At 44.1% G+C, this 24,739-nt stretch overlaps 1 protein-coding gene across 2 annotated transcripts in view; it reads left to right on the forward strand.

Annotated features, from left to right (window-relative positions):
* Positions 1-24,739, forward strand: part of col22a1 (collagen, type XXII, alpha 1) — a 419,868-nt gene that overhangs the window by 217,264 nt on the left and 177,865 nt on the right. For both annotated transcript variants that reach the window (XM_068031367.1, XM_068031368.1), the window contains exons 13-14: positions 9,706-9,759; positions 11,264-11,308. In XM_068031367.1, coding sequence (XP_067887468.1) covers positions 9,706-9,759; positions 11,264-11,308 — 99 coding nt within the window. The remainder of the gene's footprint in view (positions 1-9,705; positions 9,760-11,263; positions 11,309-24,739) is intronic.

The raw sequence follows: 24,739 nt of genomic DNA on the forward strand, positions 1-24,739 counted from the left end.
TTATATTTTATTAAGCTTACTCCTTTATTTTCGCGATGAGGTGGTGGTGGCATAGCAGTAATATCATTAGACTAATAATTAAGAGGCCAGCCTAATGCTCTGTGGATGTGGGTTTGAAACCCGCCACATCAGATGGCGGAATTTGAATTCAAATAATACATCTGGAATTTAAAACCTAGTCTCATCAAATTCACTGTCGATTGTTGTAAAAACCCATCTGGTTCACTGATGTTCTTTAGGGAAGGAAATCGGCCATCCTTACCTGGTCTGGCCTACATGTGACTCAAAATCCAAAGCCATGTGGTTGACTCTTAAAATGCCCTCTGAAATGGCCTAGCAAGTTCAAGGACAATTAGGGATGAGCAATAAATGCTGGCCTAGCCAGTGACTCCCACAAATTAATAAAACAAAACTTTAAATGTTAGCATTAGAATAAACTTTAACCACTGACCAGATACGCGCCAAACAGTTATCTTCTTCCCAAACCAATCACCTACCTGCTTGCCTGTGATATCACACTTTGTTTTGTTTGAAGGGCTTGTTCCACTAAATGGATAGGCTAGCCTCTCCCCACATTCAGCACTCTTTTCAATGAAGCCTCTCCCCACACTCCACGCTCTTTTCAATGAAGCCTCTCCCCACACTCCACGCTCTTTTCAATGAAGCCTCTCCCCACACTCAGCGCTTTTTTCAATGAAGTCTCTCCCAGCACTCCACGCTCTTTTCAATGAAGCCTCTCCCAGCACTCCACGCTCTTTTCAATGAAGCCTCTCCCCGCACTTGGTGCTCTTTTCAATGAAGCCTCTTCCCGCACTCCCTGCTCTTTTCAATCAATTTTTAATTTTCAATTAATGGCTTCTTGGCTATCTCCTAGAACAAATGTAACAAAAGCTGTTTTTGCTTTCAACCATATTTATAATCTGATGTAACTGGGCAGTTATGCATGTGGTTTGTAGCTAAAAATGTTTACATGTAAATTTATCCAGTGTGGATAACTCCAATATCTACTCATGTAATAAGACAAAGTATTTCCCCTCATGGCAAAAACATAAATAGCTTTTCTCTCTGTATTGTAGAGAGTGGAGGTTTTTATGCAACTTTCTGTTTGTAGATATATTATGTAAGTGTCTAAACTATGGCCCATGGGCCCAGGCAACTTAGTCCAATTTGTGTTTGTATTTTTTATTTGCTGGTTTGTCCTGTTTCAAAAGTGTAGGCCCAGTGATTTGGAAATGATGGTTCTTGACATTGGTGGCTAAACCTGTACCAAACATCAAGATATGTTGTTATCCGAAACTTGAGATATATGCAAACTAATGGGAAGCTCATGAGGCACTATGGTATGTGCCAATGAAGCCCAGTAAGTCATAAAGGCTGGCCACCCCTTTATCTAAGGTATATCTTTTATTCTGAGATAAGCATTCCCTTTTCCATGATTATAAATGATAGAAACATAAGACATCAATGAAAAATTCTCTTTGTCACATCAAGCCCATTCCTTCCGCATCAGATATTCTGTCATGGATTCTACCCAATACCACTATAATCTCATTATGAAAGGTATTGTGTTTTCATTCTTCCCTTCAAGGTTATTTCGACTGAAATTTAACAATATTGGTCTGTTACCGATTCATCAGTTGCATCAGTTGCGTTCCTAAGTGGTCTGAGCATCTAACATTTATGGGTACTGATTCACACTGCCCTATATCTTCTTGTATATCATACATAACCTTAGCTAACACAATAACATCTCCTTATGATCTCAGCCAAATACTTATGTCGTTCGCATGTACATTTCTTTAATTTTCCCGAAGATGGACTGAGTTTCCACTATGTGAGGCTTGATATCAATCATTAGAGCTCCTTTATTTCACAGTAAATAGTACATGCAAATCAATAATTATAATCAGATTTACATAGTTGATTATAATTTTCCAAAATTCCCTAGATTCCGGAAGGTTCCATTAGATTGGAAAATAGACAATGTAGCTCCTTTATTCAAAAAGGGAGGGAGACGGAAAGCAGTAAACCATAGGCCAGTTAGTTTAACATTTGTTAGAGGAAATTATTAGAAGCTATTATTAAAGACGTTATAGCAGGGCACTTAGAAAATTCAAGGTAATCAGGCAGAGCCAACATGATTTTGTGATAGGGGAATCATGTTTACCCAATTTATTGGAGATCTTTGAAGAAGTAACATGTGCTGTGGATAAAGGGGAACTGGTGGATGTACTGTAATTAGACTTCCAGAAGACATTTGATAAGGTACCACATCAAAGATTATTGTGGAAAATAAAAGCTCGTGGTATAGGGGACAACATATTGGCATGGATAGGGAATTTGTTAGCCAACAGGAAACAGAGAGTCTGCATAATCATTATTAGAACATTACAGCGCAGTACAGGCCCTTCGGCCCTCGATGTTGCGCCGATCATCTGACCTACACTATTCCATTTTCATCCATATGTCTATCCAATGACCACTTAAATGCCCTTAAAGTTGGCGAGTCTACTACTGTTGCAGGCAGGGCGTTCCACGCCCCTACTACTCTCTGCGTAAAGAAACTACCTCTGACATCTGTCCTATATCTTTCACCCCTCAACTTAAAGCTATGTCCCCTCGTGTTTGCCATCATCATCCGAGGAAAAAGTCTCTCACTATCCACCCTATCTAACCCTCTGATTATCTTGTATGTCTCTATTAAGTCACCTCTCCTCCTCCTTCTCTCTAACGAAAACAACCCCAAGTCCCTCAGCCTTTCCTCGTAAGACCTTCCTTCCATACCAGGCAACATCCTAGTAAATCTCCTCTGCACCCTTTCCAAAGCTTCCACATCCTTCCTATAATGCGGTGGGTCAATTTCTATTTGGCAAGATGTAACGAGTGGTGTGCCAAAGGGATCAGTGCTGGAGCCTCAACTTTTTACAATTTATATAAATGACTTGGATGAAGGGACCAAAGGTATGGCTGCTAAATTTGCTGATGACACAAGTATAGGTAGGAAAGTAGGTTGTGAAGAGGACATGAGGAGACTACAAAGGGATATAGATAGGTTAAGTGAGAGGGCAAAGATCTGGCAAATGGAGTATAATGTGGGAAAATGTGAAATGTTCCATTTTGGCAGGAAGAATAAAAAATAAGCATATCATTTAAATGGTGAGAGATTGCAGAGCTCTGAGATGCAGAAGGGGCTGGGTGTCCTACAGCATGAAATACAAAAGGTTGGTATGCAGATTCAGCAAGTAATTAGGAAAGCTAATAGAATGTTATTGTTTATTATGAGGAGAATTGAATGTAAAAGTAGGAAAGTTATGCTTCGGTTATGCTTCAGTTATGCAGGGCATTGGTGAGACCACATCTGGAGTATTGTGTTCAGTATTTGTCTCCTTATTTAAGAAAAGATGAAAATGCATTGGAAGCAATTCAGAGAAAGTTTACTGGACTAATACCTGGAATGGGCGGTTTGTCTTATGAGGAAAAGAGTTGGAGGCGACTTGATTGAAACATATAAGATGTTGAGGGGTCTTGACAGGGTGGATGTAGAAAGGATGTTTCCCTTGTGGGAGAATCAAGAACTAGGGGTCACTGTTTAAAATTAAGGCTCACCCATTTACGACAGAGATGAGGAGAAATTTTTTCTCTCAGAGGGTCATGTGTCTTTGGAATTCTTCTTCAAAAGGCAGTGGAAACGGAGTCTTTAAAAATTGTTAAAGCAAATGTAGATAGTTTCTTGATAAGCAAGGGGATAAGAGGTAGGCAGGTATGTGGAGTTCAAGTTACAATCTGATCAGCCATGATCTTATTGAATGGCAGAGCAGGCTCGAGGGTCTGAGGGGCCTACTCCTGCTCAAAATTCACATCTCACTTCGGCAGGTCATCTTGCTTGACTTGTCCATCATCTTTCATAGATGGAATGATGTATTGTTACGACCGGGTGAGGAAGTTGTCTCGGGCTCCCCTCTCAGCCTTTTCCTGGTTTGGCAGGAACACAGTTTAACTTTTCAGACACTATGTTTTTAGCTTCCCCTCAATGAGTTCTTGCTCACTGCTCTCTAATTGTAATTGCAAAAAAATCAACCAGACAGGTTTTCTTAGTTTTCAACAAGAATGGTGTAAGTTTATTCACCTTAAAACTCTAACTCAGATAAAACTACTAAAAATATGCGATGTGACCACGCTAGCATGCATAAACACATGATAAACGCACACACAAATAAATACAGAGGAGGAGAAAGAATTAAAGCGGGGAAGGTTTGAGTAGTAACTGGAACTCACCACTGTTTTGGGGTTTGCTGTGAAGTTTTGATTGAAGATAAGTCTTTCAGTTCTCGTTGGGGCCCAGTGCACACTTGCAAACTTGTTTCACTGGTACCAGAAGGCTGCCGGGGGTCTTCTTGAGGCTTAAGTTACTTCCTCGGGTCCCTGGAACTTTGCCTGTGAGGGAGAGAGAGAGAGAGAGAGGTGCTTTCTTCTTGACGTTCAATTGCAGTCTGCCTCAAAACTTTTCTGTGAGCACAATTCAATTAATCCCCAGGTTGGCCAGCAGGTCAGTCACGTGACTAGCTCCTTGTTTGAAACAGCCTCGCCTGTGAAGTTTGTGGATTCCTCCAACCTTCTCAGACGCTCTCAGTGGTGGGGGTGGGGGGGGGGGGGGTGGGAATTCTGGCTCTTGCACAGACAATGACTCTCAACATCTTTTGATTATCACTATTGACAAAACCCATCTGATTGATTGGATCAAGGAGTACTCCCATTGTCTCTCCATGCAACTGTCTTTCAGAATGCAAATGTGCAGCCATGTTTTCAGCCATTGCTCTGTGGTCTTTTTAAAACAAGTTATGTTCAATGGCCAGTAGACCTTCAAATAATGTTCCATATGACAAAATTAATATGTTTCCATTTGGCAGGTGTGGTTTCTATCACATTATGTATGTTCTTATGTTCATGTAGTTCAATCTGTAAAACTTTACGTAACTTAATAATATAAAAATAATGAATATTCTATGTTATCTCACTTCGGCAGGTCATTTTGCTTGACTTGTCCATCATCTTTTGTAGATGGAATGATATCTTGCTCGAATTAAATTTAATTATCTAATTTCTCTCTGCTATATGCCATTCTCACAATTTGTTGCCTGGAAGCCCCAGCTAAGGTCCACACAGTTTTTCCTTTAACTAAACCTCACACCTGACGCTTTCATGACCCCATACGAAGTTGGAGCTTAGGGTCTCATTCCTTCTTTGATCTGGCCGTTGACAAGAAGAATGCATAATCAGGTCCGCTGCTGTGCCCCCCCTCCCTTTGAAACTAACTTTATGTAAAGCTCAGCAAGAGGGGGCATTCCATTCAATCACAATATAAATATTTATTAAGAGCACCGGGGATGGTAATGGCTCTCCTATTATTTTGACCATCCTGGGTAATTGTGTCAACATTTGACCTTTGCATCAATTCAGCAAATGCCTGCAGCTTGTGGCTTTCATTTTTAAGCTGTGTAACTTCACTTTGCATTTAAAATCCAACACTGAAGATGTGTTTTTCTTCCCCCAAACCTATTCTGTGGAAAAATGGTCAAAACATCCTGAAACATCAAACTGTCGAGCCATACAATCTGAGTTCTTAACTTTTTTCTTGGCTGCTTTCCTTGATATGTCTGTTTATGGGTCCATTCGTCCAGGAGCCATTATGTTCTACAGACTATTCAAAGCTGATCATTCTGCATATTTTGGGTCATGACTCCCTTTTGAACTAGGCAGGGTCACTGTTGACAGACACACTCACAGAAATTATGACACAATGTATTTGAAACTATGCATATTGCAGTACACAGCAATCTTGCTTACGAATCCACTGTGCTTCTCTAATTGTGATGATTAAACAGTTAGTAGTCATGCTGCCATCTGGAGTTACAGGTGGCACTGCAACTAATATTTCACAGATTTCAACAAGATTTCAATCATTGCATTATTCACGTCCCCAGGCTTGAAAAAGTTAAGCAACCAAGTACCATAAAACACAAGAACACAAGAAATAGGAAAAGGAGTAGATCATATGACCCATCGAGCCTGCTGTACCATTCAATACAATCATGGCTGATCTTAGGATTCAGCTCCACTTTCCCGCCTGCTCACTATACCCCTTGATTCCCTGAGAGACCAAAAATCTGTCTATCACAGCCTTAAATGTATTCAGTGATGGAGTATTCACAACCCTCTGGGGTAGTGAATTCCAAAGATTCACAACCTTTGAGTGAAGTAATTTCTCCTCATCTCAGTCCTAAATGATCGGCCCCTTATCCTGAGACTGTGCCCCTGTGTTTTAGATGCCCCGACCAGCAGAAATAATCTCTCAGTGCCTACCCTATCCAGCCCCTTTAGAATCTTATATGTTTCAATGAGATCACCTCTCAGTCTTCTAAAGTTCAGAGTATACAGGCCCAATTTTACTTAGTCTCTCACCGTAGGACAGCCCCCTTATCCCAGGGGCCAATCTAGAGAATCTTCGCTGCACTGCCTCCAATGCAAGTATATCCTTTCTTAAATGCGGAGATCAAAACTGCACACAGTATTCCAGATGCGGTCTCACCAAAATCCTGTACAATTACAGCAATACTTCCTTATTCCTGTACTTCAATCCCCTTGCAATAAAGGCAGACCTGTCTCGAATCTGTTATGAGTTTTACAGTTGCTGACTTCTTGCTGTACTTCTAAGGAGAGGCTTGTAAAGCCTGGGTTACCACCAGCCGACAGACCAGCAGTTTTCCAGACTGTAAGTCAATCCTGACAGTTCAACAGCAACCACACTTTTCTATTCCCTCATGAAATGTAAAAAAAAAGCAATATATTGCTGCTACATTTTCAACCTGCAATTTCTGAAAGAAATCAACATGTCTGATACCAAATAAACTCTGGTTAAGAGAATAAAAACTATACATGAATATTTTCCTCCCAATTTTCTACCCTATTCTGCTGCACATGTTGGCTAATATTGGAATGTAGGTCCACGGAAACCAGCTATCATTTATTACCACACTCACATGACCATTATTTGTGCATGTACTTTGACATTGAATGTTAATAAATTATTCAACTGTAAAGGCAAACTCAGCAAGACTATTCACATTTGATATTTGGTTTCTTCTTAGGAAGTGATGACAGGATGAGAAGATGTACTTAGTGAGGTGCCCCAGGAACATATGAAATACAGACTGAAAAATGGGATTAGTGCTGAGACTCCTATTGTCCCTAATGTACATTAATCATTTAGATTCAGATACCCAATGCTGCTGTACTGGTTTTTAGTTGGTTCTAAATTAAGAAAGAACAAAAGGAATAACTTTCTTTTATATAGAATCCTGTATGAATTTTGGATGTCCCAAAGCACTTTACAGACATTGAAGTTCAGTACTTTTGAAGTATAGTCACTGTTATAATGTAGGAAGATTCAAGTCAGGAGGAATTCAGGGATCTGCAAAATGAGTTAGAAAAAAACAGTCAACTCAGTGACAAATAAAATTCCCAGGACTGGGATCCGAAGGCACGGGAGTGCCGGCCACCTGCACCAATATCGCTCCGGGACAGACGGTGGGAGCGAGGAGGTTATCAATTCCTTTATTTACATTAATTAACATATTTAAATTGGGCTTCTGCAACCGAGTGGTGGGGGGGGCCGCCCGAGGCCTCGCTGCTTCTGGCAATATGGGGCCGAGCATTCCTGGCAATGAGGTCCATGGCGGGCCTCTCCCGGAGGCATTTTCCACCTCCGCCACCCCCACGCCATAATGTCAGAAGATCTGTAAAATGTTGCCATTGTGTCATATTTATGCTCTCCTCTGTGGCGGGTTTGGAGGCAGGAAGAGCATTTAGTCAGATGGGAAGGTGGTGGGTGGGGATCCTGCCACCTTTCCCGCCTACACCCCGATTAAGTCCGTGGCGGGAAGGCCCGTGGATGGCCTTCCTTCCCTGTCGCCAATTGAGGCCCTTAAGGGACAATTACTCCCCAGTTAAGGGCCTCCACCAACTGCTGCTGTTATTAACCCAGTGGCAGGTGAGTCTGTCATCATGCAAACTTGTGCAGGGTTGCTTGTGGACTCCAAGTGTTGGGGGGGGTGGGGTAGCGTTGGGGGGGTGTTCCTCGTTCAAAGAGACTCAATGCCTGATTGAGGGATCTGGTATCCTGAAGGGGGGGGGCCTGCTGAGAGCCACCACCCTGCCCTTGCTGCCGAGTCCCCTACATCCCCCTCACCCGTGACCCCCACTCCATGAAACCCCTCCCACCATCAGTTACCTCTGCCCTGGTTTGCTCCACAATCCTGGGCCTCTGGTGGGTGTTGTTCCAGCAGCAACCACTGCCCCCCATTCCCCCCTCCCACCCATCCCCGATAGCACTGCCAAGCACAAGAACTGCTGGCATCTGATTGGCCATCTCGTCCCAGGGTCTTGATCCTGGAATAGGCCCGCTGGTGCCCTCTTAAGTGCCTGACTGCTTCTTAATAGGGTGGGCCTTCCCTAAAGGAGGCAATGCAGATGTCTCATTGGCTACAACAGTGTGAAAAGTGGAAATGTCTTACTGGTGCAGTATGTGATGCTCTGCTAAGTGAACATCACTCTGCATTCACCCATGCTAAGCTGACCTTTTAGACACTACTGCTGATAAAAAATGTTCCAATTCCCAGCACTGACTTGTTCACCTCATGACAATATATTTTATTGAAATTGAAGTTAAACATTATTTAATGAAAGCACCAAGCAACTAATCCATGTAGGCTGAGACATTCTCGGTATCTGCTGAATTATCTAATTTCACCTGGGGCACTATAAATGGTATAGTAGCTTGGGATATGGAGGCAGAAACAGCCTCTGTTCTTTTTGCTGACGGTATGTTAAGTCAATAGGCCAACACATACTATCCAGCTTCACACTTTGGTGACACACTGGCACACTGGGGGACGTCCAGTACTCATGGAATCCCAACAAAAATCAATCACCTTGCGATGTTTTTAAGGTCAAGGTTTGTGAAGCTGTAAAACACACTATCAGGGCTAGCAACTGAAGCAGCAGCATGTCAACATTTAAGAAGGATTAGATTGATAATTGAAGGAGAGAGGAATAAAAGGATACAGCAACAGCGTGGGCATATGGAATGATAACGACTGCTCACATGGAAGATAAACACCAACACAGAATAGTTGGGCCGAAAAGCCTGTTTCCATGTTGTAATTTCTGATGTTATTCTATTTAAAATCAGCAGACCTATGATCCCAGTAATCCCACTTAGATCATGCCCACCACGAATCTCCACTGTTGATCTCCATGATCAGGGGGTGGTTCCTTCCTTTGTGTGGCATTGATGGGCAGCTGTGCCATTAGAGGCAAATCTTGGGCACCTCCAATGGTGCAAGGATCAAGAATCCAACCATAACTTTTCAATTCTGAGAGGGAGTGCTTGTTCTCTCTCCTACTAGTCCCCAACCCCCTCCCATCTACCCAGAAAGAAGTTTAAAATGCCCACCTCCTTTGTAAAGAAGATGCAGTTAAGTATATATATATATATTTTTTTTTAATTACATTTATTTTTCTTCAGGTCCAGTTATAGTGTAAGAAATAAACACTGTAGCTCAGCCAACTCTGCTTCTATTTTAGGTAGATACAGTACAATTTTTTAAAAGTAATTTTAATTTATTAACTGCTTTTGTTTTCCAACAGGGAGACCAGGGTTATCCAGGAGAACAAGGTTTTCGAGGCATCGCTGGACCACCTGTAAGTTGATGCCTTGGATTTGTCACTTGTAGTTGCCTATAATTGTGGCAGTAAAGTCTAGTTTGTGTTTCTATGTTTGATTCAGTGGGAAGGTTTATCCTCAGTTTTTTTTTCTCTCACCTATTTTCTCTTCTCCCTTTTCCACCTGAAATGGTTGAGTGCTTTCCTGTAGTATATTTCCATGGCTTCCTTACAACATCATGGACCACATCCAATGTTCCATAATTTAGGACGAGCTATGATAATGAACACTGACAGGCTATTCAACTGTGAACTTGACCACCCCCCCACCGTGCTCACTCCATACACTTTCAGCAGATGTTTCAGGATCAGGAAGCCTGTCCAAATGTTCTCCTCCCTGACAAAAGAGCATTGAGGTTAATTGTAACACTCACAGCTGGCAGAGATTATCAAACAGCACTGATATGAGGGCTAAGATCTTCGTGCTCTGTGTGGTTCATTTTCTAATAAATATAACTAATATTAGCCATCCCAACTGACATGGAGGGCAACAGAACTTACATGTATTTAGATAATTTTTGTTTTGAGAAATATTGTTGCACAAATTGTCAACAATCCGATATTTTATGCAGCTGTCTGTCCCTTACTGCAGTGATGCTGTCCAAATAGACATATTGGGACCGATTTTATTTTTCTCTCTAGCATTTGTCTGAGTGCAAGTTAGGTGGAACACACTTTGGGTGCAATCTGGCCAAAATGAACCGGAATCCACCTGCACATCTGGGTTCAGGTCATTATCATAGCTTCAAAATACCCCAAGCACAGTTTTGAACATGTGTCCAAAAGCAAGTAAGGAAAGTGGAAATTTCAGCCTTGCAGTCATGGTAATTGCTGTTAGATTTGGGACCTTCTGGCCACTGTCCAAAAATAGCAGACAGAAAGTCTCCAGCTTTACTGTTCCTGAAAAGAAAATATTTACATGTTTGGAGGTATGAGAAGATGGCTAATGGTCCTTCCATAGATCCGCCCTTCAGAACTTATGTTCATCACATGCTGCAAAGTTTGGACTTTCAGTATGAGAAACTCGAGAAAAATGATATGACTTCTGAAAATCAGACAGTAAAAGTCTTTTTTTTGTTGCCTTTGTTACTCAGTTCTGCTAAACTGTATGAGAGAGACAGAGAGAGACCATGAGCTGTAGAGGTTATATCTTCCACTCTGGATTACCTTAAACTTATTCTCTCAGGTTATGTAAGAAAATTATGTAGATTACTAATCTAACTACTAAACAGAGTGTAACAATTCCATGTATTCTTAAAATAAAATTAGCAATATACTGGAGATTGCACAGGCAAGACTTAGAGAGCAAAATGTGCCATCAGAAGTACTTCTGTCCCATCTAACTATAGGCTGGAATAAACGGATCATAAAGTCATTGCTAACATATCAACATTACATTCTATAACAAGCCCAGTATTCATGATTGGAAATGGGCACAGTGTCTTTTTATTACATCCAGTTATTGCTGTATTTCTGTTTCCAGGGTATCAAAGGTGAATGGGGTCAGAAAGGATCCCTCGGAGAGAAGGTAAGAAAAATGCATGTTTGATAAGCTTCTAGGTTAGCACCTAGAACCATAGAAATCTGCAGCACAGAAGGAGGCTATTTGGTCCATCATGTCTGTGCTGGCTCTATATGCTATAGCAATCCAAAACATACCCACTGCCTTGCTTTCTCCTTATAGTCCTGTATCTTCTGCTACCAATTAAAAGAATTAAAATAACTTAAGAAAGAGAAAGCAGAGGTACTATTACATTTATGCATACAAAATTATTAGAAAAGGCAATAGTGCAGATGACTGGTAGATAGCTGAATATGATTCCTATATTTAAAAAGCAAGATAGAACAAGTCCAGGAAACTTTAGACCTGTTAGCTTAATGTCAGTGGTAGGAAAGATAATGAAATCCTTACTCAAAGATGTAATAGAAAAATATCTATATGCTGAAAATAAATTAAAGAACAGTCAGCATGGATTCCTAAAGACAAGGTCATGCTTAACCAAAATTACTGCAATTTTTGAAAAGTAACAGAAAGAGTAGAGAAGGGTAGAGCATGACTATCCGACCCGAACCCGATGGGACCCAACAATGTGTCGGGTTCGGGTCGGGTTTGGGTTGCTCTTCTGGGTCCAGCATTTGGGCTCGGGTCGGGTCGGGCCATGTCGGACACACTGTATCACCACCTCCAGTACATGGTTCCAATCTTAAATGTACTTTTTACACAACCTTTCAAGTCCAGTTACAGTTGTTGTTGTTTATCTGCACAAGCTTAAAAAGTGAAAAGCAGAAGCTAGGTTAACTGAACATTCCGGTGGTCGGGTCGGGTCGGGTCGGGTCAGGTCAGGCGCGGGAAAAAATGAAAGGACTCGGGCAGTCAGGCTCAGGTCGGATGTGGTTCTGTCAGGCTCGGGTTGGGTTTCATTTGCAGACCTGAGCCAGCCTTTAGGTAAGGGTAATGTAGTAGATGTAATATGTTTAGATTTTCAAAAGATCTTCAATATATTGCTGCATGGTAGACTCATGACTATTGTCAGAGCATGTGGATTCAGGGACAAATAACAGAATGGATAGCAATCTGGCTACAAGACAAAAAACAGAGTAGGAGCTAAAGATAGTTACTCAAATTGGCAGAAGGTGGGAAGTCGTTTCACAAAGATCAATACTGGTGTCTTTACATTTACAAAAACAATTTTGACTTGGGAATTGAAGTATAATTTCAATATTTGCGGATGACACCAAATTGGGATGTGTATTTAATGCAGAAGAGGACCGTGACAATACAGGAAGACATTAACAAACTTCCAGAATGGGTGTGTAACTGGCAAATTAACTTCAATATGACAAGTGTGAGGCAGCACATGTTGGTAGGGAAAATAAGGACGCCACAGACACCTTGGAAAATACATGTCGAAATGGGGTAAAGGAACAGTGGGATCTGGGGATAATGATACAAATCACTAAAAGTAGGGACACAGGTTAATAAAGCCATAAAAAGTAACATAAAGCATTAAAGTTCATTTCCAGAGGGTTAGAAATGAAAAGCAGAGAAGTTATGTTAAACTTGTTGAGGACCTTGTTTGTACCACACTTGGAGTATTGTGAACAATTCTGGTTCCCATATTTTAAAAAGATATTAAGGCACTAGAGAAGGTGGAAAAAATTACTAGAATGATATCAAAACTGTAAGGTTATACCTATCAGAAAAGATTGAACAGGCTGGTGCTCTTTTATCTATTAAACTGAGAGGTGACCTGATAGAGGTCATCAAGGTTATGAAATGGTTTGATCGGGTAGTCATAGAGAGGATGTTTCCATTGTGAGCAAGACCAGAAATAAGGACCATAAATATAAAATAGTCACTAATAAATGCAATAGGGAATTCAGGAGAAGCTTCTTCACCCAGAGAGTGGTTAGGATGTTGAACGCGCTACCACAGGGAGTAGTTGAGGTGAATAGCATTGATGCATTTAAAGGGAAGCTAGATAAGCACATGAGGGAGAAAGATAGAGAATGATCTGTTGAGAAGGGTGAGAGAAGACACGTGTAGAGCACGGACATGGTCTTTTTCTGTGCTACAAACACTTTGTAAAAATTTATTTTCGTGTTGGAAGCCCTGGAAGCCCCTTTTATCACTGGTATCCAGAGCCATGATGGTAGCAGTCTGCGCTTGCACGGCAGCAGTCTGCGCTTGCATGGTAGCACTCACACCTTTAGTAGAAGCTACTTTTTCTGCAATAGAAGTTGAGAATCGGCCATCAGACACTGCGCTATGCTGAGTTCCATAAGTGTGCTGATGGAGGTTAACACCCGTTCCATATTGAAAAGAATAGGCTTCAAGCTCTGCTCAAAGCTGTACCAAGTTGGTGCTGGACTCCTCCATGCACCATTACATAAATACAGAGTTTCTGGCTGGCTTTCCAGTGCATTAAACATAAGCGTGTGTACAACCATCGGCCTTCTTCTGTATCCTGGCCTAACAAAGTCCTCAACTGAGTCCTTTGCGGAACTAGTGTGCAGCCTCACCCTCCGGCAAGTTGGCACCTGAGCTATGCCCCAGCCCCTTTCGCATTTCTGCCCAGTGTCTCACCATGTGCAGATCTTTCCACTATTCAACCTTTAAAATATATGTAATGTCATTTTCTAAGCTGGTGGCTGTGACTGTGAGAACAAGGGGTGATCAGATTCTTTAAGATTATGAAATAGTTTGATAGGGTAGATATGGAAATGATCTTTCCAGCTGTGGGTGAGACCAGAACTAGGGGCCATAAGTACAGGATAATCACTAATAAACTCAATAAGGAATTCAGGAGAAACTTCATTACCAGAGTGCTTAGAATGTGGAACTCGCTACCACAAGGAATAGTCGAGGTGAACAGCATTGATGCATTTAAGGGGAAGCTGGTTAATTTCATGAGGGAGAAAGGAATAGAAGAATACGCTGATGAGGTTGGGTGAAGAAGGGTGGGAGGAGGCTTGTGTGGAGCATAAACACTAGTATTGACCTATTGGGCCAAATGTGCTGTAAGTGATAAGTAGAATCTGTAATAACATGTAAGATTTATTCAGTATTGCTGAAAATAGAGACATATTGTCAAAGCTTTTCGTCTTGCACTCATCAGGGCAATCCACAAAAATACCAATGTGAGGGAAAACAACAACCTTATACTGTATGAAAAGATAGTGCTGATTGCTTGGCAAGTGAACTCTGAATGCTCCAGCTTGCGGTGACTGACAGTTAACTGCCAAGCTTTGTTTGAAATTTAAACCAGGCAGCTTGACTCTGATTGGTCAAGGCATTGCCCTGAGGAATGAACCAGCGAATGGCTGTCACTTATTTTGTTTAGCTGAAATAGGCTCAATGTTTGTACATGTTCTTTCTGTCTGCAAAGAACAGGGCCCTGCGTATTGATATATGTAGCTTCCAGTATGCGCAAATATGCCACACTGCGAGCCCAACTGACAATCTTAAATTGGTTGTCAGCATAATTCTTAGCACACTAAGGATTATTTAGTAAATGTTGTCCAATCGCGGAATCACATCTAATGTTGGACACTGTATCCATTGGATCTGCAGCTCAACATGATCAGACAACTTTGCTCGAAAGTAAGCTAAAAAAACACTTGCTGGACTTGCATAACAGCTGTCGGGTTAGAGGGGTGAAGTGCTTCACCTGTGAGATGAGGGAGGTCCGTGATGCTTCCAGTGTTCCGGACGACTACATCTGCAGGAAGTGTACCCAGTTGCAGCTCCTCACAGACCACATGGATCAGTTGGAGCGGCAACTGGATGCACTTAGGAGCATGCAGGTGGCAGAGAGCATCATAGACAGGAGTTTTAGAGAAGTGGTTACACCCAAGGTGCAGGCAGATAGATGGGTGACCGCTAGAAGGGGCAGGCAGTCAGTGCAGGAATCCCCTGTGGCTATCCCCCTCTCGAACAAGTATACCATTTTGGATACTGTTGGGGGGATGGCCAATCAGGAGAAAACAGCAGCAGCCAGAGCAGTGGCACCATGGCTGGCACTGTTGGTCAGCAGGGAGGGACAAAGCACAGAAGAGCAATAGTTAGAGGGGACTCTATAGTCAGGGGCACAGATAGGCGCATCTGTGGACGTGAAAGAGACTCCAGGATGGTATGTTGCCTCCCTGGTGCCAGGGTCAAGGATGTCGCTGAACGGACAGGGGGCATTCTGAAGGGGGAGGGTGAAAAGCCAGACGTTGTGGTACACATCGGTACCAATGACATAGGCAGGAAGAGTGACGAGGTCCTGCAGGGGGAGTTTAGGGAGTCAGGTAGAAAGTTAAAAGACAGGACCTCCAGGGTTGTAATCCCGGGATTACTCCCTGTGCCACATGCCAGTGAGGCTAGAAATAGGAAGATAGTGCAGTTAAACACGTGGCTGAACAGCTGGTGTAGAAGGGAGGGTTTCAGATATCTGGACCATTGGGATCTCTTCAGGGACAGATGGGACCTGTACAAGAAGGACGGGTTGTACCTAAACTGGAGGGGCACAAATACCCTGGCTGCGAGGGTTGCGAGCGTCACTCGGGAGGGTTTAAACTAGTGTGGCAGGGGGGTGGGAAGCAGAGCAGTAGGACAGCAAGTGAAATAAATGAGGAGGAACTGGTAAATAAGGCCAGTAAGATTAAGAGGAAGAGCAGGCAGGGAGATGTTGCGGAGCACAGCGGGACTGGTGGTCTGAAGTGCATTTGTTTCAATGCGAGAAGTATAACAGGTAAGGCAAATGAACATAGACCTTGGATCAGCACTTGGAACTATGATGTTGTTGTTATTACAGAGACTTGGTTGAGGGAAGGACAGGATTGGCAGCTAAATGTTCCAGGATTTAGAAGCTTCAGGCGGGATAGAGGGGGATGTAAAAGGGGTGGGGTAGTTGCATTACTGGTTAACGAGAATATCACAGCAGTACTGCGGGAGGACACCTCGGAGGGGTCGTGCAGCGAGGCAATATTGGTGGAGCTCAGGAATAGGAAGGGTGCAGTCATGATGTTGGGGGTTTACTACAGGCCTCCCAACAGCCAGCGGGAGGTAGAGGAGCAGATATGTAGACAGATTTTGGAAAGATGTAAAGGTAACAGGGTTGTAGTGGTGGGTGATTTTAACTTCCCCTATATTGACTGAGACTCACTTAGTGCTAGGGGCTTAGATGGGGCAGAATTTGTAAGGAGCATCCAGGAGGGCTTCTTGAAACAATGTGTAGATAGTCTAACTAGGGATGGGGCTGTACTGGACCTGGTATTGGGGAATGAGCCCGGCCAGGTGGTCGAAGTTTCAGTCGGGGAGCATTTCAGGAACAGTGACCATAATTCCATAAGTTTTAAGGTACTTGTGGATAAGGATAAGAGTAGTCCTCGGGTGAAGGTGCTAAATTGGGGGAAGGCTAATTATAACAATATTAGGCAGGAACTGAAGAATTTAGATTGGGGGCAGCTGTTTGAGGGTAAATCAACATCTGACATTTGGGAGTCTTTCAAATGTCAGTTGATTAGAATCCAGGACCAGCATGTTCCTGTGAGGAAGAAGGATATATTTGGCAAGTTTCGGGAACCTTGGATAACGCGGGATATTGTGAGCCCAGTCAAAAAGAAAAAGGAAGCATTCGTAAGGGCTGGAAGGCTCGGAACAGACGAATCCCTTGGGGAATATAAAGACAGTAGAAAGGAACTTAAGCAAGGAGTCAGGAGGGCTAAAATGGGTCATGAAAAGTCATTGGCAAACAAGATTAAGGATAATCCAAAGGCTTTTTATACATATATAAAGAGCAAGAGGGTAACTAGGGAAAGGGTTGGCCCACTCAAGGACAGGGAAGGGAATCTATGTGTGGAGCCAGAGGAAATGGGCGAGGTACTAAATGAGTACTTTGCATCAGTATTCACCAAAGAGAAGGACTTGATGGATGATGAGCCTATGGAAGGGAGTGTAGATAGTCTCAGTCAACTCATTATCAAAAAGGAGGAGGTGTTGGGTGTCTTGCAAAGCATTAAGGTAGATAAGTCCTCAGGGCCTAATGGGATCTACCCCAGAATACTAAGGGAGGCAAGGGAAGAAATTGCTGGGGCCTTGACAGAAATCTTTGCATCCTCATTGGCTACAGGTGAGATCCCAGAGGACTGGAGAATAGCCAATGTTGTTCCTTTGTTTAAGAAGGGTAGCAAGGATAATCCAGGAAATTATAGGCCGGTGAGCAGTGGTAGGGAAATTATTAGAGAGGATTCTTCGGGACAGGATTTACTCCCATTTGGAAACAAATGGACTTATTAGCGAGAAGAAGCATGGTTTTGTGAAGGGGAGGTAGTGTCTCACAAATTTGATTGAGTTTTTTGAGGAAGTGACAAAGATGGTTGATGAAGGAAGGGCAGTGGATGTTATCCATATGGACTTCAGTAATGCCTTTGACAAGGTCCCTCATGGCAGACTGGTACAAAAGGTGAAGTCACACGGGATCAGAGGTGAGCTGGCAAGATGGATACAGAACTGGCTCAGTCATAAAAGACAGAGGGTAGCAGTGGAAGGGTGCTTTTCTGAATGGAGGGATGTGACGAGTGGTGTTCCGCAGGGATCAGTGCTGGGACCTTTGCTCTTTGTAGTATAGGAGGAAAATGTAGCTGGTCTGATTAGTAAGTTTGCGGACGACACAAAGGTTGGTGGAGTTGCAGATAGTGATGAGGATTGTCAGAGGATATAGATCGGTTGGAGACTTGGGTGGAGAAATGGCAGATGGAGTTTAATCTGGACAACTGTGAGGTAATGCATTTTGGAAGATCTAATGCAGGTGGGAAGTATACAGTAAATGGCAGAACCCTTCGGAGTATTGACAGGCAGAGAGATCTGGGCGCACAGGTCCACAGGTCACTGAAAGTGGTAACGCAGGTGGATAAGGTAGCCAAGAAGGCATACGGCATGCTTGCCTTCATCGGTTGGGGCATAGAGTATAAAAATTGGCAAATCATGCTGCAGCTGTACAGAACTTTAGTTATGCCACACTTAGAATATTGCGTGCAATTCTGGTCGCCACACTACCAGAAGGATGTGGAGGCTTTGGAGAGGGTACAGAAGAGGTTTACCAGGATGTTGCCTGGTCTGGAGGGCATTAGCTATGAGGGGAAATTGGATAAACTCAGATTGTTTTCACTGGAACGACAGAGGTGGAGGGGCGACATGATAGAGGTTTACAAAGTTATGAGTGGCATGGACAGAGTGGATAGTCAGAAGCTTTTTCCCAGGGTGGAAGAGTCAGTTACTAGGGGACATAGGTTTAAGGTGAGAGGGGCAAAGTTTAGAGGGGATGTGCGAGGTTCTTTACACAGAGGGTGGTGAGTGCCTGGAACTTGCTGCCAGGGAGGTGGTGGAAGCAGGTACGATAGCGACATTTAAGAGGCATCTTGACAAATACATGAATAGGATGGGAATAGAGGGATACGGTCCCCGGAAGTGCAGAAGGTTTTAGTTTAGGCAGGCATCAAGATCGGCACAGGCTTGGAGCGCCGAATGGCCTGTTCCTGTGCTGTGCTGTACTGTTCTTTGTTCTTTGTTCTTTGGGTGATATATATGGCAGGGCTCGTCCTCATGGCTCTCTGCATCCGCGTATGTATGGACTGCACAAGATACACAAAAGTGATGTCCCTCTACGCCCTAACTTATCTATGACTGGTTCTGCACAACATGAATTGGCCAAATTGTTGGACAACTTGTTACAACCAGTTTGGAGCAAGTTCTCCACATACACGGTGAAGGATTCCTTCACATTTGCACAGATCATACAGGACTTGCATATCAGTAGCAATGTCGTGTCCATGTGCTCATTTGGCATTCTAGCCAGTCACCAATGTACCACTTAAGGAAGCCATAGATATTTGCGCTGCAGTATGTCCAGACAACTTCCACTGCAGTGACATTTCTGCTAGTGGCTGTGACTAGTATTACTTTAAAAGTTGGGAGGTACAGTAAGTTTGATGATGGTAGCAGAAAGTTACAAAAGAATATGGACCAAATGAATGAACAAAATTACAGAAGATGAAATTCAATGTGGTGCTATGTGAGGTCATCCACTTTGGATTTGAGAAAGACAAATCAGAAGACAAAGAGTTGTGAAGGACTAAAGGGATTATGTGTCCATGTAGACAAATCACTAAAAGCTAATGCACAGATACAAAAAGTAATCACAAAATCTAATTGAATTTTGGGACTTTGTCTCAAGGCAGTTGGAATACAAAAGTGAGGAAGTGTTGCTTTAGTTTTACAGAGCTTTGGTTGGACCCCATCTGGAATAACTGCATTTAATTTTGGGCACTGCACCTCAGGAAAGAAGGCCAGTTACATTTGCCTCAGAGGGATGTAGTCAGATTCATCTCAATGATACCAGGGCTCAAAGCGTTACATTATGAGCACAGGTTGCACAAACCTGGCTTGTCTTCTTCTTTGGCCTCCTTGTCTCGAGAGACAATGGGTAAGCGCCTGAAGGTGGTCAGTGGTTTGTGAAGCAGCGCCTGGAGTGGCTATAAAGGCCAATTCTAGAGTGACAGACTCTTCCACAGGTGCTGCAGATAAAATTGGTTGTCAGGGCAGTTACACAGTTGGCTCTCTCCTTGCACTTCTGTCTTTTTTCCTGCCAACTGCTAAGTCTCTTCGACTCGCCATGCTTTAGCCCCGCCTTTATGGTTGCCTGCTAGCTCTGGCGATCGTTGGCAACTGACTCCCATGACTTGTGATCAATGTCACAGGACTTCATGTCGCGTTTGCAGACGTCTTGAAAGCGGAGACAAGGAGGGCCGGTGGGTGTGATACCGGTGACAAGCTCGCTGTACAATGTGTCCTTGGGGATCCTGACATCTTCCATGCGGCTCACATGGCTAAGCCATCTCAGGCACCGCTGGCTTAGTTGGGTGTATATGCTGGGGATGTTGGCCACCTCGAGGACTTCTGTGTTGGAGATACGGTCCTGCCACCTGATGCCAAGGATTCTCCGGAGGCAGTGAAGATGGAATGAATTGAGACGTCGCTCTTGGCTGACGTACGTTGTCTAGGCCTCGCTGCTGTAGAGCAAGGTACTGAGGACACAGGCTTGATACACTTGGACTTTTGTGTTCCGTGTCAGTGCGCCATTTTCCCACACTCTCTTGGCCAGTCTGGACATAGCAGAGGAAGCCATTCCCATGCGCTTGTTGAATTCTGCATCGAGAGACAGGTTACTGGTGATAGTTGAGCCTAGGTAGGTGAACTCTTGAACCACTTCCAGAGTGTGGTCGCCGATATTTATGGATGGGTCATTTCTGACGTCCTGTCCCATGATGTTCGTTTTCTTGAGGCTGATGGTTCGGCCAAATTCGGTACAGGCAGCCACAATCCTGTCAATGAGTATCTGCAGACACTCTTCAGTGTGAGATGTTAATGCAGCATCGTCAGCAAAGAGGAGTTCCCTGATCAGGACTTTCCGTACTTTGGTCTTCGCTCTTAGACGTGAAAGGTTGAACAACCTGCCCCCTGATCTTGTGTGGAGGAAAATTCCTTCCTCGGAAGACTTGAACGCATGTGAGAGCAGCAGGGAGAAGACGATCCCAAAGAGTGTAGGTGCAAGAACACAGCCCTGTTTCACGCCACTCAGGATAGGAAAGGGGTCTGATGAGGCGCCGCTATGCTGAATTGTGCCTTTCATATTGTCATGGAATGAGGTGATGATACTTAGTAGCTTTGGTGGGCATCCAATCTTTTCTAGTAGTCTGAAGAGGCCACATCTGCTGACAAGGTCAAAGGCTTTGGTGAGATCAATGAAAGCAACGAAGAGGGGCATCTGTTGTTCTCGGCATTTCTCCTGTAGCTGGCGAAGGGAGAACAGCATGTCAATGGTGGATCTCTCTGCTCGAAAGTCACACTGTGCCTCAGGGTAGACGCGCTCAGCCAGTTTCTGGAGCCTGTTTAAAGCCACTCGAGCGAAGACCTTCCCCACTATGCTGAGCAGGGAGATTCCACGGTAGTTGTTGCAGTCACCGCGGTCACCCTTTTTCTTATAGAGGGTGATGATATTGGCATCGCGCATGTCCTGTGGTACTGCTCCCTCGTTCCAGCACAGGCAAAGCAGTTCGTACAGGGCTGAAAGTATAGCAGGCTTGGCAATCTTGATGATTTCAGGGGTAATGCGTCCTTCCCAGGGGCTTTTCCACTGGCGAGAGAATCAATGGCATCACTGAGTTCCGATTTTGTTGGCTGTACGTCCAGCTCATCCATGACTGGCAGAGACTGGGCTGCATTGAGGGTGGTCTCAGTGACAACATTTTCCCTGGAGTACAGTTCTCGGTAGTGTTCCACCCAGCGGTCCATTTGCTTGCGTTGGTCAATGATTGTGTCCCCTGATTTAGATTTGAGGGGGGCGATCTTCTTGATGATTGGCCCAAAAGCTCTCTTAATGCCATCATACATTCCTTTGATATTTCCGGTGTCAGAGGCCAGCTGAATATGACTGCATAGGTGTTGCCAGTAGTCATTTGCGCAGCGCCTGGCTGTTCTTTGTGCAGCGCTTCTGGCTGCTTTAAGTGCTATGGATGTTAACTCGCTGGGGGCTTTCTTGCTGTTCAGCAGTGCAATGCACTTTGTGGCTATGATGGGTTCCAGCTCTTCAAAGTGAGATTGAAACCAATCTGCATTCTGCTTCACATGTTTGTCAAAGGTGGTCATTGCTGAGTCATAGATGGCATCTCTGATGTGGGTCCACTTGGTCTCTGCATCCCCTGTGGGAGTGTTATGAAGGGCTTTTTCAAGTGAATTTAGATACTTACGTAACAGCTGTGGATGAGAAATTCTGCTCGTGTTGATGCCCGGGCGGCCCTTCTGCTTGGAGTGATGCAGCTTCTTTGGTTTGAGGCTAACCTTGCTGCAGACCAGGGAGCGGTCGGTGTCGCAGTCCGCACTGTGGAAGCTGCGTGTGATTTGAATGCTGTTTAAAGAGGCTCGCCTTGTGACGATGAGGTCCAGCTGGTGCCAACGACGTGATCTTGGGTGCCTCCAAGAAACCTGGTGACAGGGTTTAGTGTGAAAGACAGAGTTGGTGATGCAGAGGTTATGATAGGTACACAACTCAAGCAGTCTCATTCATCCAACCAATGCCATATCGCCCAAGGCAGGAGGACCATGAGTCATGGTCGGCCCCAATCCTAGCATTAAAGTCCCCCAGCAGGAACAGGTGTTCGGTGTTGGGGATGCTACTAATGATATTATGGAGTTCCTCGTAGAACTGGTCTTTAGCTTCAGGTGGGGAGCAGAGTGTTGGAGCATAGATGCTGAGTCGGTGTACTAGACCAGAGGCGGTGAACAGTCGGATGGACAGTATGCGTTCCGAGCCATTTGAGGGTGGCTCTATCATGCTGAGCAAAGAGTTTCTGATGGCGAAGCCATGCTGTCTTGGTTCCTCAGGATCCCTACCCTGCCAGAAGAAGGTGTAGTCTTGCTCTCTTAGAGATCCGCTCGCAGGGAGGCGTGTCTCCTGAAGTGCTGCAATGTCCACATTGAATCTACAGAGCTCGTTGTCAATGATGGCGGTCTTCCGAGAATCGTTGATTTGTGTAAGGTCTTCCGACAGGCCAGAACACATAGTTCTGATGTTCCAGCTTGCAAAACGAAGGGCTGGTACCTTCTTTCCTTTTTTGGTATTTCCATACATTTAGTACAATAACAACTATAATTTGCATTTATATAGCAGCTTTAGCATAGTAAAATATCCCAAGGTGCTTCAAAGGAAAATTAACAAAAATAAATTGACACTGAGCTACAAAAGGAGAATTAAGACAGGTGACCAAAGCTTGGTTAAAAAGCTAAGTTTAAAGAAGGATCTTAAAGGAGGAGAATATAGAGGAGGAGAATATATAAAGGAGGAGAATATTATCGGGGAGGCATTGGCGTAGTGGTATTATCGCTGGACTAGTAACCCAGAGACTCAGAGTATTGATCTGGAGACATGAGTTCGAATCCCACCACAGCAGAAGGTGGAATTTGAATTTAATTCATCAATCTGGAATTAAAAGCTCGTCTAATGATGGCCATGAAACCATTGTCAATTGATGTAAACACCCATCTGGTTCACTAATGGAAGGAAATCTGTTGTCCTTACCTGGTCTGGCCTACATGTGACTCCAGACCCACAGCAATGTGGTTAACTCTTACATGCCCTCTGAAATGGCCTAGCAAGCCACTCAGTTGTACCTAACCGCTACGAAGACAATAAAAAGGAATGAAACCGGATGGACCACCTGGCATGGAACTAGGCACCGGAAACGACAACGGCAAACCCAGCCCTGTGGACCCTGCAAAGTCCTCCTTACTAACATCTGGGGGCTTGTGCCAAAGTTGGGAGAGCTGTCCCACAGACTAGTCAAGCAACAGCCTGACATAGTCATACTCACGGAATCATACCTCACTGACAATGTCCCAGATACTGCAATCACGATAATAAAAACAAGAAATGCTGGAATCACTCAGCAGGTCTGGCAGCATCTATGGAAAGAGAAGCAGAGTTAACGTTTCGGGTCAGTGACCCTTCTTCGGAACCCGAAGAAGGGTCACTGACCCGAAACGTTAACTCTGCTTCTCTTTCCATAGATGCTGCCAGACCTGCTGAGTGATTCCAGCATTTCTTGTTTTTATTATCGTGATTGCAGTATCTGGGACATTGTCAGTGAGGTATGATTCCGTGAGTATGACTATGTCAGGCTGTTGCTTGACTAGTCTGTGGGACAGCTCTCCCAACTTTGGCACAAGCCCCCAGATGTTAGTAAGGAGGACTTTGCAGGGTCCACAGGGCTGGGTTTGCCGTTGTCGTTTCCGGTGCCTAGTTCCATGCCAGGTGGTCCATCCGGTTTCATTCCTTTTTATTGTCTTCGTAGCGGTTAGGTACAACTGAGTGGCTTGCTAGGCCATTTCAGAGGGCATGTAAGAGTTAACCACATTGCTGTGGGTCTGGAGTCAGAACCCGAAGAAGGGTCACTGACCCGAAACGTTAACTCTGCTTCGCTTTCCATAGATGCTGCCAGACCTGCTGAGTGATTCCAGCATTTCTTGTTTTTATTTCAGATTTCCAGCATCCGCAGTATTTTGCTTTTATTTTACTGCAATCACTATCCCTGGGTATGTCCTGTCCCACCGGCAAGACAGACCCAGCAGAGGTGGCGGGACAGTGGCCTACAGTAGGGAGGGAGTTGCCCTGGGAATCCTCAACATTGACTCTAGACCCTATGAAGTCTCATGGCATCAGGTCAAACATGGGCATGGTAACCTCCTAATGATTACCACCGACTGCCCTCTCTCAGCTGAGGACTCAGTACTCCTCCATGTTGAACACCACTTGGAGGAAGCACTGAGGGTGGCAAGGGCACAAAATGTATTCTGGGTGGGGGACTTCAATGTCCATCACCAAGAGTGGCCTGGTAGCACCACTACGGACCGAGCTGGCCG

This window comes from Heterodontus francisci, chromosome 5, assembly GCF_036365525.1.
Source record: "Heterodontus francisci isolate sHetFra1 chromosome 5, sHetFra1.hap1, whole genome shotgun sequence".
NCBI classification, from domain to species: Eukaryota; Metazoa; Chordata; class Chondrichthyes; order Heterodontiformes; family Heterodontidae; genus Heterodontus; species Heterodontus francisci.